Raw genomic sequence first — 13,674 nt, forward strand, 5'->3', positions numbered from 1 at the left:
TTTGAAAAACACCTTGACGATTGATTATAAAAAATGTTTGCCATGTTTCTGTCGATATTATGGATCTAATTTGGAATGTTTTTCGGCGTTGTTGTGACCACAATTTCCGGTCGATTTCTCAGCCAAACGTGAAGAACAAACAGAGCTATTTCGGCTACAAAAATAATCTTTATGGAAAAAATGAACATTTGCTATCTAACTGGGAGTCTCGTGAGTGAAAACATCCGAAGCTCATCAAAAGTAAACGATTTAATTTGATTGCTTTTCTGATTTTCGTGACCAAGCTGCCTGCTGCTAGCTAGGTATAATGTTATGCTAGGCTATCGATAAACTTACACAAATGCTTGTCTTGCTTTGGCTGTAAAGCATAATTTCAAAATCTGAGATGACAGGGTGATTAACAAAAGGCTAAGCTGTGTTTCAATATATTTCACTTGTGATTTCATGAATATTAATATTTTCCAGTAATATTTTTTGTCCGTTGCGTTATGCTAATTAGTGTCAGTTGATGACAATTCTCCCGGATCCGAGAGCGGTAGTTCCAAGAGGTTAAAAACGACCCTCAAAATGTACCTCATGGCCAGTACAGGGTTCAAAACCATGACCTTGGAGTTGTTGACACAATGCTCTAGCCAACTGAGCTAACCAGCCACTTGGTATGGAATACAATTGTTGCGATGCACCGAGCCTCTGCAAGTGCTGGCGTGTACACTACCAAGTCCACCAAAAGCATAGCCTGACAAAACTGGACACTCTTGGTTGCTCCTTGTGGCAAATCCAACCAACTGGGGAATTAGCCAAATTTAAGAGTGCTAGCTTAGCATGCGAGAGGTAGTAAGATTGATGCTCGCATTCTCCAAAACACTTTGATTTTGAGGATCAAAGAAAGCTTGAGTTCAAACTACATGCATCGTTGTCTTACGACAACCTACTGTCATGTAACAATGACAAGAAACGTTCATGTAACACTGATGTCACAATGTCAGATGAAAAAGAAAGCCATTACTGACTTTCAGAAGAGCAGCATAGCACACAACTCTAACCAACTGAGCCAACCGGCAGCTGGCTACGGAGCACAATTGTTGACATGCACAGAGCCTCTGCAAGTTCTGTCGTGTAAACTAACAAGTCCACCAACAGCATAGCCTGACAAGACTGGACCCTCTTGGTTGCTCCTTGTGGCAATTACAACCGGCTGGGGAAATAGATCAAATGTTAGAGTGCTTGCTTAGCATGCGAGAGGTACCGGGATCGATCCCCGCATTCTCCAATAACACATTTTGTTGTGGATCCAAGAAAGCTCCAGTTCACACTTCATGCAGCCTTGTCTTACGCAACCTACTTTCGTGTAACAATGACAAGCAACTTTCATGTAACACTGATGTCACAATGTCAGGTGAAAAAGAAGACATTACTTACTTTCAGAGGAGCAGAGTAGCACACACCATTGTGGCCCACAAAGAAAGCTGTGGGCAGTTTCCTTGAAGCCAAAGCAGAGCATAAAGGAAGAACAATAACTAATGCGGAATCCCGGGATCGAAACCCGGACCTTTAGATCTTCAGTCTAATAAAAAGCGCGGTGCTAAGAACGCAAAGGTTTGATCCCTGTACTGGCTACAACATTCCTTTTGAGTGCCCAAATTCTGTGCCATTTGCAGGTGTCCCCAAAGGTCCTGCTGAAATAGCTCAGTTGGGAGAGTGTTAAGACTAAAGGTCCCTGGTTCAATCCTTTGACCACCAGGAGACTGCACAGCACAGAAAGTGAGGATTGTTCTACTTAAAAATATATATCTGCCACACTTTTTTGGGGGGCCTGAAACTGCAACATTTTGTTTCTCTCCGTAGCCCATGCACTTTAAATATTTAAATGATAAATCATTTGATTTTTCCATTGTTTTAATGATAGCAGATTGATTGATTATTTTCAAGATGAGTGATGAGAAGAGAATTGTCCAACCCATCAGGTGTCGCACTACACAAGCCTGAACTGTAGGCTATCTTGCCATGTCCTGAAATATGCAGACAGACGGATTAAAAGTAATATTCCTACTTTTTAGGCTGACATTGTTACATCATGATTACATCACAGTAGGTTGTCACAAGACTGAGCTGCAGGCACTCTGACCGTGCACTTTCTTGGGTCCTCAAAACAACGTGTGTTGGAGAATGTGGGCATCAATCCCACTACCTCCTGCTTGCTAAGAGAGTCCCCAGCTGCTTGAAGTGGCCACGAGAAGCAGTCAAGAGGCTCTTGTCCTGGCTCTAGCCCTGGCCAGGCTATCCTTACTTGGTAGATTACTCGCTAGCACCTGCTGAGCCACGATGGCTGGTAACAATTGACTGTTGTGCTATTTAAGCCAAGGTCGTAGGTTCGATCTCTGTACTGGCCATGCGATACCTTTTGAGTGCTCATATTCTGTGCCACTTGCTGGTGTCCCGAAAGGTCCCACTGACATAAGCCAAGCGGCTTGCTGAAATAGCTCCGTTTGGAGAGTGTACGTACCTAGCTGGTTAGTAGGAATCAATACACATTGAATATCAAAGTATCAAACAGAAGAACAAAAAACATTTTGCACACAAAACTTACTGTCAATGACTGTGGATTTAAGGAGGGGTGATTCTGCCCTCTCGTTTACCTGGGATGTGGCAGAAAAGGTCACTGGAGAATGAATGGGTGGCCAAGCACTGCTGTAGAGGCCATGCATCATGTCATCTACATGTTTCAGGAACTGTAAAGACAGATGAATCATGATGAACCATCACCTAAGGTAATCATTAGTGTAAGTCTAGGAAGTACTGTACATTGACTATGTTGCCCTTTAGCAATCTGGTAGTCAGGCAGACATATGCAGAGAGATAGAGAGCTAGACAGCAAAACATAGGCTATTTACACTTATTAATCAAAAGACTGGATAAGTTTCTGTGCTCCTTCCCTTCGTTCCCTCCTCCATCCTTTCATCCAAGCTAGAAGATTTCTGAAAAAAAAAAGAGAATCAATAATTGAAAACCGCATTTGAGAGTTGTAACGTTAGAATGACTGTTGAGGGGGAGCAGGGATAGGCTAAATGTATTTTATTGTCAAATACAAAATACACAAATATACAAGGATCCCTGTTGAATGAAGAAAAGGAAAACTTCAAATCCATATTGGGGGGGGTCTCTCTCTCTCACATGCACACACACACACACACACACACAACAGAGATTTAAATGTCAAAACCTTAGCTAGCTAGCTACAAGAGTTGAATATTAAAACTTAACATGTCCATGGAGGATTAGTCAGAGAACTAACGTTCGCTAGCTAAAATCAGCCAGCTAACTTAAGTTAGCTAACGTTAGCTAGCTAGGAAATATTTCCTTGATGTTCTTCTTCCCAACAACCCATTTCTTTACTTACAAAAGTAAAACAAGAATGCAGGAGAACAGGGACTGTTTTGTGTACCTTTCGAGAAACTGTGGTGGGTTCATTGTTATGTTTGGAGGAAAAAGGGGGAGGCTTGCAAGCCGAAGAATACCATCCCAACCGTGAAGCACGGGGGTGGCAGTATCATGTTATGGGGGTGCTTTGCTGCAGGAGGGACTGGTGCACATCACAAAATAGATGGCATCATGAGAGAGGAAAATCTCCTGAAGTTAAAGCTTGGTCGCAAATGGATCTTCCAAATGGACAATGACCCCAAGCAAACTTCCAAAGTTGTGGCAAAATGGCTTTAGGACAACAAAGTCAAGGTTTTGGAGTGGCCATCACAAAGCCCTGACCTCAATCAAATATAAAATGTGTGGGCAGAACTGAAAAATATTGTGCGAGCAAGGAGTTCTCCAAACCTGACTCGGTTACACCAGCTCTGTCAAGAGGAATGTGCAAAAATTCACCCAACTTATTGTGGGAAACTTGTGGAAGGCTACCTGAAGTGTTTGACCCAAGTTAAACAATTTAAAGGCAATGCTACCAAATACTAATTGAGTGTATGTAAACTTCTGATCCACTGGGAATGTGATGAAAGAAATAAAAGCTGAAATAAATCATTCTCTCTACTATTATTCTGACATTTCAATTTCTTTAAATAAATTACCTAAAACTGAGAATTTTTACGAGGATTAAATGTCAGGAAATGTGAAAAACTGAATAATGGCTAAGGTGCATGTAAACTTCCCACTTCAACTGGACATATTACCTCAATTACCTCGACTGACCTGTGCCCCCATGCATTGACACTGTACTGGTATCTCCTGTATATAGCCTCACTGTTATTCTACTGCTGCTCTTTAACTATTTGTATAATTTTTTTTACCTATCACATTTTTCTTAAAACTGCATTGTTGGTTTGTAAGAAAGCATTTCACTGTAAGGTTGATTTCAGTTCATGTGACAAATACAATTTGATTCATAGATTAGGGCCTAATGAACTTATTTCAATTGAATGATTTCCATATATATATTTTTTTTTTAACCTTTATTTAACCAGGCAAGTCAGTTAAGAACATATTCTTATTTTCAATGACGGCCTGGGAACAGTGGGTTAACTGCCTGTTCAGGGGCAGAACGACAGATTTGTACCTTGTCAGCTCGGGGGTTTGAACTCGCAACCTTACGGTTACTAGTCCAACGCTCTAACCACTAGGCTACACTGCCGCCCCTGAACTGTAACTCAGTCAAATATTTTAAGATGTTATGTTTGTTCAGTATACTTTATATTAATCAGTTACCCAATCAATATAGGGCCCCCCAGTTACCCACGTGGGTCCCCCAGTTACCCACGTGGGCCCCCTAGCTCCTCTCCTTCGCCATCTAACATTTAGCAGAGGCAGCAGCAGGCTGTCTACAGTCACTGAGAGCTGGCTCCTGATTCCTCAGGTGGTTGGCAGTTGCAGTAAAAAAAATACTTTTTCCACATTTTATGTTACAGCCTTATACTAAATCTCAGCAATCTACACACAACACCCCATAATAACAAAGCGAAAACGGGGTTAGACATTTTTGCACATTTATTCAAAATAAAACAGAAATTCCTTATTCCTGAATACATAAGTATTCAGACCCTTTGGTATAAGACTCGAAATGTAGCTCAGGTTCATCCAGTTTCCATTGATCATCCTTCAGATGTTTATACAACTTGATTGGAGCAATCAGGGGAGAAGGGCCTTGGTCAGGGAGGTGACAAAGAACCTGATGGTCACTCTGGCAGAGTTCTTGAGATCCTCTGAAGATGGGAGAACCTTCCAGAAGGACAACCATCTCTGTAGCACTCCACCAATTACACCACACAGAAGCCACCCCTCAGTAATAGGCCTATGACAGTCCACTTGGGAGTTTTCCAAAAGGCACCAAATGACTGACCATGAGAAACAAGATTCTCTGGTCTGATGAAACCAAGATTGAACTCTTTGGCCTGAATGCCAAGCATCATGTCTGGAGGAAACCTGACACCATCCCTACAATGAAGCATGGTGGTTTCAGCATCATGCTGTGGGAATGTTTTTCAGCGGCAGGGACTGGGATACTAGTCAGGGTCGAGGCAAAGACGAACGGAGCAAAGTACAGAGAGATCCTTATGAAAACCTGCTCCGGAGCTCTCAATACCTTACATTGGGGCGAAGGTTCACCTTCCAACAGGACATCCACCCTAAGCACACAACCAAGACAACACAGGAGAGGCTTCTGAGCAAGTCGCTGAATGTCCTTGAGTGGCCCAACCAGAGCCCGGACTTGAACCCGATTGAACATGTCTGGAGGGACCTGACAATAGCTGTGCAGCGACATTCCCCATCCAACCTGACAGAGCTTGAGAGGATCTGCAGAGAAGAATGGGAGAAACTCCCTAAATACAGGTGGGCCAAGTTTGTAACATCATACCAAAGAAGTCATACCCACCTCAGGTCCGAATCTGATTTATTTTTATGACCGGATTGTGTCAGGGTCAATTCGGTTCAGATCTCAATTTTGGGAAGTGAAAAGACTTCTAGATCAGGGTGTCAGGAGAGAGTAAATAAAATGGCAAGTAAACAAAAAACACTGCAGATACTGTATCACCTCAGTCAGTACTAGAGCAGAAAACACATTTTAAGTAGCCTAGACATCAACAAAAGAAAAAGAGGCAGAGTTTTAACTGATTTTATATAAATAATGAGAAATACTGTTGGAAAAATGTATAATACTGCAGGTCAGTTTCACTACATAGACTATTTATTTATTTAAAACTGAGAACAAATTGCACACAATGCATAGGACACTGGTTTAAAAGATAACTTATGAAAAATACAATTGTTAAACATTAAAATCTTTCCTCAATAACACGGTTTATCAAATGCATGCCAAATGAGTGAAGGGACAGTGGAATGAAGAGGAGTCAGACTGGGGTAGTTAAAACATGTAAACATGCTGGTCTATAGTGAGTCCATATAAATATCACATGTAAGGCACACAGACTTTAAGCACTCAAGTGTTTCAGTTTGGCATAGCATTATGTTTCACTGGAAAATAATCATTAGTTAAACTCTCCCTAAGAAGGAAAATGAATATACCTAACGAGTGTAAATTTACATAAATCCCATCCAATTCCTAAATAAATTACAACCCAATTAATAATTCTTTACTCATAAATGGTAGTGAAACAGTCAGTAAAGTGTAAAGCAAGTAAAAAGGGAATTCATTGGCAAAACTGCAAGGCTACTGGTGACCTATAGTTGCAGGGGTTAATAGAGGGAGATATAAAATACAGGGATATATAAAGCAAAATGCCACTAAAATGAAGTACAAAATAACATAATAATTTGTCGCAGTGTTTCCCCTACGTGTGCATTTAGCAGTGGCACAATGTCATTTTATATTGTTTTTATAATTTGTCGCAGTGTTTCCCCTACGTGTGCATTTAGCAGTGGCACAATATTATTTTATATATTTTTTTTTTATATAAACTTAAACCACCAAAACCAGAATAGCAACAGCTATAAGCAATATATTTTTTTCTCCCAGTAAGGTCTTTGAGAACTAACACTCAAAATAAACTTGACAGTCAGGGAGAATGTAAAATTACATGTCACCCATTGATTTTGTTACAATGTTGGAGTCACTCAGATTGCATAAAATGGCATAAGCCATAGCAAAATGTGTAGAATTGTAGGAAATTAACTTTAAAACAGCAAAATTATCTGATGCCAAGAGGGCCTCTAAAACCACGCCATTGGCCACACCCCCGAATAACTTTGCCACCGCTGCTGAAAGAAATCATAGGAGAAACACTGAAGCAAACCGAACAGGAATAACACGTGAGCCTCATAACTTACATCTGAAGACTGATGTCTTATGGGCTGTTGACAGTACAGTCAGTTTTAAAATGCTTATTGTTGTTCCTTTCTTTATAAAGTAAGACATTTGAAGTAAGCAGGCTCTGTGAAATTACTTTCTATTTAGCGCCAGAATCTAGCCAACGAGGGCAGAATAGAGCACTAGATGCCAGTGGTTGTTTTGATCCAAATCACGCTGATCTTCACATGAACCCAGAGCTGAGACGGAGAGAGATGGGGAACAAGAAGGAAAGTGGGGGAGAATAAGAGAAGAGAGCTGGACAATAATGTGTTAGGAAATGCCCTCAGTCAGAGCACAGACTGATATCAAACATCTATAGAAAAAATCTAAGCTGCTCAAATGGAGACATTAAAAAGAGATAACATTTATTTAGAGTATGGCCCTAGAGGTCAGAGGTACTGTAACTCACTTCTTGCGGTCCTTGTCCTTCTTCCCGTTAGCATTAAGGTTTTGGGCCTGCAATAGCTGGGCTGCAGCTCGTCTCTTACTGAAGGAACTTTGTTCCTCCTCTAGAACTCGTCTCTTCTCCTCCAACGCACCCCTCTCCTCCGCATGCAACCGCTTCAGCTGCTCAAACCTTCCCTGCAGCTACTCACACAGCAGCAAAATGGTTAGAGACTTACAATGGATACCTTCACATAAAACACATGTTCTGCTAAGTATCGTAATATATGTGTATTTGTGAATGTGGTGTGTACCCCTCTCTCAGCATCTTTGAGTTCAGCCTCCTTCTCTTTGACTCTCTGGACAAACAGCTGTCTCATCTCCTCCTCTCGCCGCTGAAGTTCCACCAGAAACTCTGTACGCTTTGCTTCATATGTCTGCTGAAGGCTGTGCACACATTTCAAAGGTCATACACACTTCAATTTCACTAGTGCCAGAGTCTATGTGTGTGTATCGTACCTGACAGGTTTGCTCTCAGGGTCTGTGTCTCTGAAGCCTATCTCCTCTAGCTTGCAGCGGCGGTACAGTTCATAGTGACGTGTGTGAGTCTGCTCTCTCAGGTCCTCCATGTTCACACAAATCAGCATTTCACGCAGTTTCACAAAGTCACAGTGACTCTCGTTCTCCACTGAAACACAATCAGCACAACAGTGGATTTGTCCAATTTTCTTCTGCCCAGAGGGACCCAAACACACACACACTCACTCTTACCTTGCACTACGCCCCAGGGGTACTGGCGAGCCTTCACCATTTTGTTCCCCACCATCATCTCCTCTGTACTACCCACTACAGCAAACGGCAGGTGGCCCTGCACACAGACACACACACACACTTCCAGTTGAGGAACTGTCCCAAATCAGGACAGGGTATGCAAGCATCGTTTTAATTGAAATCCATTTTTGACTCGCTGAGCCATCCACGTGTGACATGCATGTGCAGTTTAAAGCCTGGTTTGAATTAGCGGCAGGCGTTTGATCAATACCCACCCTTTGTGACATGGATGAAGCCTTAGTTAGAATGTGAAGCTAGCTAGTGTTAGACGATCCTGCATATCTCTAGCTGGCTTGGTGACATAGCCCTGAGATGTAGACTGCACATTACAGACACTAAGTTACTCATGTGAATACCATCTGTGAGACGCTCTGTCAACAATAACTACATAAACATGTGCAGCAGCAGATGAGTGTGCGTGTACTTACATTCATGGTAGTGTTAACCTTGGCTACAGTCTCATCGTCCAGAGGGAACTGGTAGATCTGAACTCCGTTACTGACCAGCTCACTCATGATCTTGAGCTTAAACTTGTGCAGCTCACTCTTAGAGATGGTGTCCGCCTTAGCTATCACTGGGATGATGTTCACCTGGAACAAACACGCACATAGACAAAATGTGCTATTTCTGTGCAAATAAGGATGGTGAGAATTACACAATATTTATTTTAGTACTGAAAGAAACCATTTTGAAGGTGCACATTCTACATGACATTAGCATGCTAGCTTGTCTACAAGGCCCATGCAACTCATAGTACTTTGCAAGCTGCAGACTCAGATTCGTAGTGTTGACAGAATCCCACCCAGCCTACACTAGCTTCTTGCCAACAACCCACACACACACCACAGCTAAGTATATACTCTCTGCGCCTGGTACAAACACACTGTTCTCTGTCTCACTGCATCAGTCCTCTACTCTTACTGTTCTCGCTCTCCCATCTTTTCAGAGTCACTACATCTCTCTATCCATACAGGACAAAGAAAGCTAGACAGCATTCCACAGAAAACAACCCCATTCAGATGGTAATCACTGGGGTGGGCACACAGCTGAGCTCATGCCAGCTACTGTGAGTGACTAGACAGCGTGCAGAGGAACTATAGACCACTCCAGAGTGGACACATCTAGGGTAAAACTAAACTACGACACAGTCAGGCAGGGATAAATTCTGAAACCACACTATAGCGTACTTGACTTCCAATTGAGCAGTCACCTGCAGCAATTACCTTGAATGTGATCTCCACAAACTCAGTAACATTGCCTTTAAAAGACGCATTGTGGTCCCATGTGGCTCAGTTGGTAGAGCATGGCGCTTGAGGACAAGTACAAAAATGTATGCACTCACTAATGTAAGTCGCTCTGGATAAGAGGGTCAGCTAAATTTAAAAAAAATAAAAATGATAGAAAAGTAAACGTACAAACATGAACAGACTGAATCCTGGCCTCAGTCATGTGCATTCACATACATCATGTGAATACACAACTACACACATTAACACTCAGATTCGAGACGCTAAAAAAATACCCTGACATCTGGAGCTTAATATCTCCTTCCTACAGTTGGTTCAGTGTTTGACTGCCACAAGGATCTGAGAGCTGTGACCTCAGTACAGTGATATGAGCAGGGTCAGTGACTATACTGGGCCAGTGACCAGAAGCCTTTGACAGACACCTTGCTGTCTAGTTTCTTCATAGTGAGTAGGTCCAGGGACTTGAGGGAGTGTCCGGAGGGCGATATGAAGTAGAGACAGGCATGGAGCCGGGAGTCGTGGTAGTTATGGAGGCTTCTCTTGATCTTCAGCTCCTCCTGGAGATACGTCTCATACTGACGGTCTATATAGTCCACCACCGGCTGGTAGCTAGTAAGGAGAAACACAAGGTTAGTATACACACGCTTGCCCAGTTTGTTCAGCTAGTCTTAAAAGCTGACAGTGATGTGACACACACCCCTCTCCCTACCTGTCCTGTTTGTTCATCTGGTCTCCAAAGCCAACAGTGTTGACTACTGTGAGTCTGAGTTTGACATTACTCTCCTGCAGGTCGTATGTCTGGGCTCGCAGCTTCACCTGTGGCTCGAAGTGGGACGACTCACAGTTCTCAAAGTTAGTGTTGAACAGTGTGTCCATCAGGGTCGACTTACCAATACCAGTCTCACCTGGTGGGACACACACACAGAGAGAGATGGAGTGTGAGAGGCAGCAAGGGGATAGGCCTGGTTGGAGAGAGACGGTTGTTGTCTTACCTATACAGAGGATGTTGAAACAGAAGCCTTGGCAGGTGGACTTGTTGACCAGCTGGTCTGGAAGGCTGTCAAACCCAACATGGCCAGACAGAGAGAGGGGATGTGCTCCCTTATGTCAGGAACACAACATAACACATCAACAGACTCTCCTCCAGAGTAATGTCTGTTCAAACACCAAATATAAGCCTCTGAACCTCTTGTTTGTTGCTCTAGTGTAGTGAACAAGAAATGCCATTTGAAACGTAACAAAATATAATCATTTGAAAGCAGCTGACGTTAAATCATGGCATTATTTTGATCTCAAGACACAGTTCGCAAAACAGCGATATCTAAAGTTAGCTACTTAACGTTACAGTATCTAACGACAGCTTAACGAAGTTAAACAGCCAGTGCCGACTATGAAAATAGCGGAGGAGGCTACAACGTTACTAACGTTTGTTAACACGACTAGCTCGCTAGCCAATTTAACAACTTCAAAACACTGCTGGTTACTTTTACAAACAAGCTAGTTAGAATTAGCAAGGGACACTCCCTGGCATGTCTGACTCGACTCAGACGTCCTAAACTTGTTCGTTATGTTCTGTAAAGTTTCTATTCCGATAGCTAACTCTAAATACTGGGGAATACACACAAAAACTACTTTATGACGTACCAGCTGCCGAGCAACATCAGAGGAAGACATAGTTTGGATATATATTTTTAGAAAGCAATCTCAAAACAAAGTAGATGTCATAAACGGAGGAGACTTATAGCTAGCTTCTTCTTCAGTGGGGTTTATAGGGGGTTGGCATCCAACGTTATGCTGCATTAACGCCACCTACTGTACTGGAGTGTGCGCCAGAGACAGGGAGGAAATTCGACCTGCCTACCCCGTTTTAATAAAAAAATATATAACATTTTTGATTCGAATGATGACTCAGTATCCCCTTCTCCCTCATAATGGATCTCACTCCCTCTCTCGGCTCTCATACTGCCGGTCCCAGTGGAAAAACGTTACGCTCCCTTTACTTTCAATGCATTTTTCCACAAAAGGTGGATAAACTGTTGTGCTAAATAAAAAATGTGGGTAAACTGCGATTACTTGCGTTTACCCTACACCACTGTTCAGTACATGTTCCGGTCACTGTTCCCTGGGTAGTAATCACACCTTCTTGTTAGATGCTTTCCTATAATTTGTGTATGTTTTATTCAGCCGGTTGTGTCAAAAACGTAGCCTTGTAAAGATGGTCTCCTCTCTTCCTGCCGTCCTCCCCTCCTACTCTTTCCTCTGTACTTGTGATAGATGCCTGTCCTTTGTGTCTCTGTTCCACGTCTCCTGCCATCTCTATGTAACAGGGTTATATTGGTGATTCCCCTTGCCACATTATTGTTAAGCCAATGGGTTTTTGGTTTTAGTTTTGTCTTGCCTTCACCTACTCAAAATGGCATCTTATTGGCTGGTTGGCGTAGCTTGCTTACCAGCGGTAAGTTGTTGGTTGCAAAGCACTGTACGTCAAAAGTGATTTTTATACTCCCAAGTGATGATTTAAATGTACAATTTATATCAATTTGTTTGTAAATGTTATTCGAACATCACACATAAGGTGCAGCGTTTTTTGGAGAATATTTGTTGTGCATTTTGTTGTAAAGAATTCCTGCCAGTACTAGCTAGCAACTTACTGTGTCTGGTGGGGGGGTTCATATATTTTGTACAGTACGTGAGTGCAGAGATGGATGGTGAGCCGTGCATTGCATGACGTGCAATTTTGTGCTGTTCCTATCAGGTACATTGTTAAAGATATTATATTGTAATTGTATTATTTTGGTAACTACATGCCCAGTGAACAAGCACCAAACCGCGTGCGTGAGTGCAGAGTTGGATGGTGAGCCGTGCATTGCATGACGTGCAATTTTGTGCTGTTCCTATCAGAATAAATCGCCATGAATGGTGCTACACGTTGGAGTTCGTGTCAATGATTGATTGAGTGCTACGGGTCTGTAGTCATTTAGGCAGGTTGCCTTTGTGTTCTTGGGCACAGGGACTATGGTGGTCTGCTTGAAACATGTTGGCATTACAGACAAACAGGGACATGTTGAAAATGTCAGTGAAGACACCTGCCAGTTGGTCAGCACATGCCCGGAGCACACGTCCTGGTAATCCCTCTGGCCCCGCAGCCTTGTGTATGTTGAGCTGTTTAAAGGTCTTACCCACGTAGGCTACGGAGAGCGTGATCACACAGTCGTCCGGAACAGCTGATACTCTCATGCATGCCTCAGTGTTGCTTGCCTCAAAGCGAGCATGGAAGTGATTTAGCTCGTCTGGTAGGCTCGTGTCACTGGGTAACTCGCGGCTGTGCTTCCCTTTGTAGTCTGTAATAGTTTGCAAGCCCTGCCACATAAGACGAGTGTCGGAGCCGGTGTAGTATGATTCAATCTTAGCCCTGTATTGATCCTTTGCCTGTTTGATGGTTCACAGCAGGGCATAGCAGGATTTATTAGAATCTTCCGGGTTAGAGACCCACACCTTGAAAGCAGCAGCTCTACCCTTTAGCTCAGGGCAAATGTTGCCTGTTATCCATGGCTTCTGGTTGGGGTATGTACGTACAGTCACTGTGGGGACGACGTCCTCAATGCACTTATTGATAAAGCCAGTGACTGATGTGGTGTACTCCTCATTGCCATCGGAAGAATCCCGGAACATTCCAGTCTGTGATAGCAAAACAGTCCGGTAGTTTAGCATCTGCTTCATCTGACCACTTTTTTATAGACCGAGTCACTGGTGCTTCGTGCTTTAATTTTTGCTTGAAAGCAGGAATCAGGAGGATAGAGTTGTGGTCGGATTTACCAAATGGAGGGCGAGGGAGAGCTTTGTACGCGTCTCTGTGTGTGGAGTACAGGTGATCTAGAATTTTTTTCCCTCTGGTTGCACATTAAA

General features: G+C 42.8%; 1 protein-coding gene across 2 annotated transcripts; it reads right to left on the bottom strand.

Annotated features, from left to right (window-relative positions):
• Window positions 1-4,968: 4,968 nt before the first annotated feature.
• Window positions 4,969-11,566, bottom strand: LOC118399442 (septin-10-like). Of its 2 annotated transcripts, none has more exons than XM_052472116.1 (10): window positions 11,413-11,566; window positions 10,761-10,869; window positions 10,478-10,673; window positions 10,191-10,377; window positions 8,950-9,111; window positions 8,462-8,558; window positions 8,210-8,378; window positions 8,005-8,137; window positions 7,716-7,894; window positions 4,969-5,793 (listed from the first exon to the last, which is right to left on the bottom strand). In XM_052472116.1, the coding sequence occupies exons 1-10, from the start codon at window positions 11,440-11,442 to the stop codon at window positions 5,625-5,627; spliced, it is 1,431 nt and encodes a 476-aa protein (XP_052328076.1). In that variant the 5' UTR covers window positions 11,443-11,566; the 3' UTR covers window positions 4,969-5,624. The 2 variants fall into 2 exon arrangements, with proteins under 2 accessions (XP_052328076.1, XP_035651428.1); XM_035795535.2 differs by lacking the exon at window positions 4,969-5,793 and adding an exon at window positions 6,097-7,503.
• Between the last annotated feature and the right edge of the window lie 2,108 nt (window positions 11,567-13,674).

This window comes from Oncorhynchus keta, chromosome 20 (assembly GCF_023373465.1).
Source record: "Oncorhynchus keta strain PuntledgeMale-10-30-2019 chromosome 20, Oket_V2, whole genome shotgun sequence".
Lineage (NCBI taxonomy): Eukaryota > Metazoa > Chordata > Actinopteri > Salmoniformes > Salmonidae > Oncorhynchus > Oncorhynchus keta.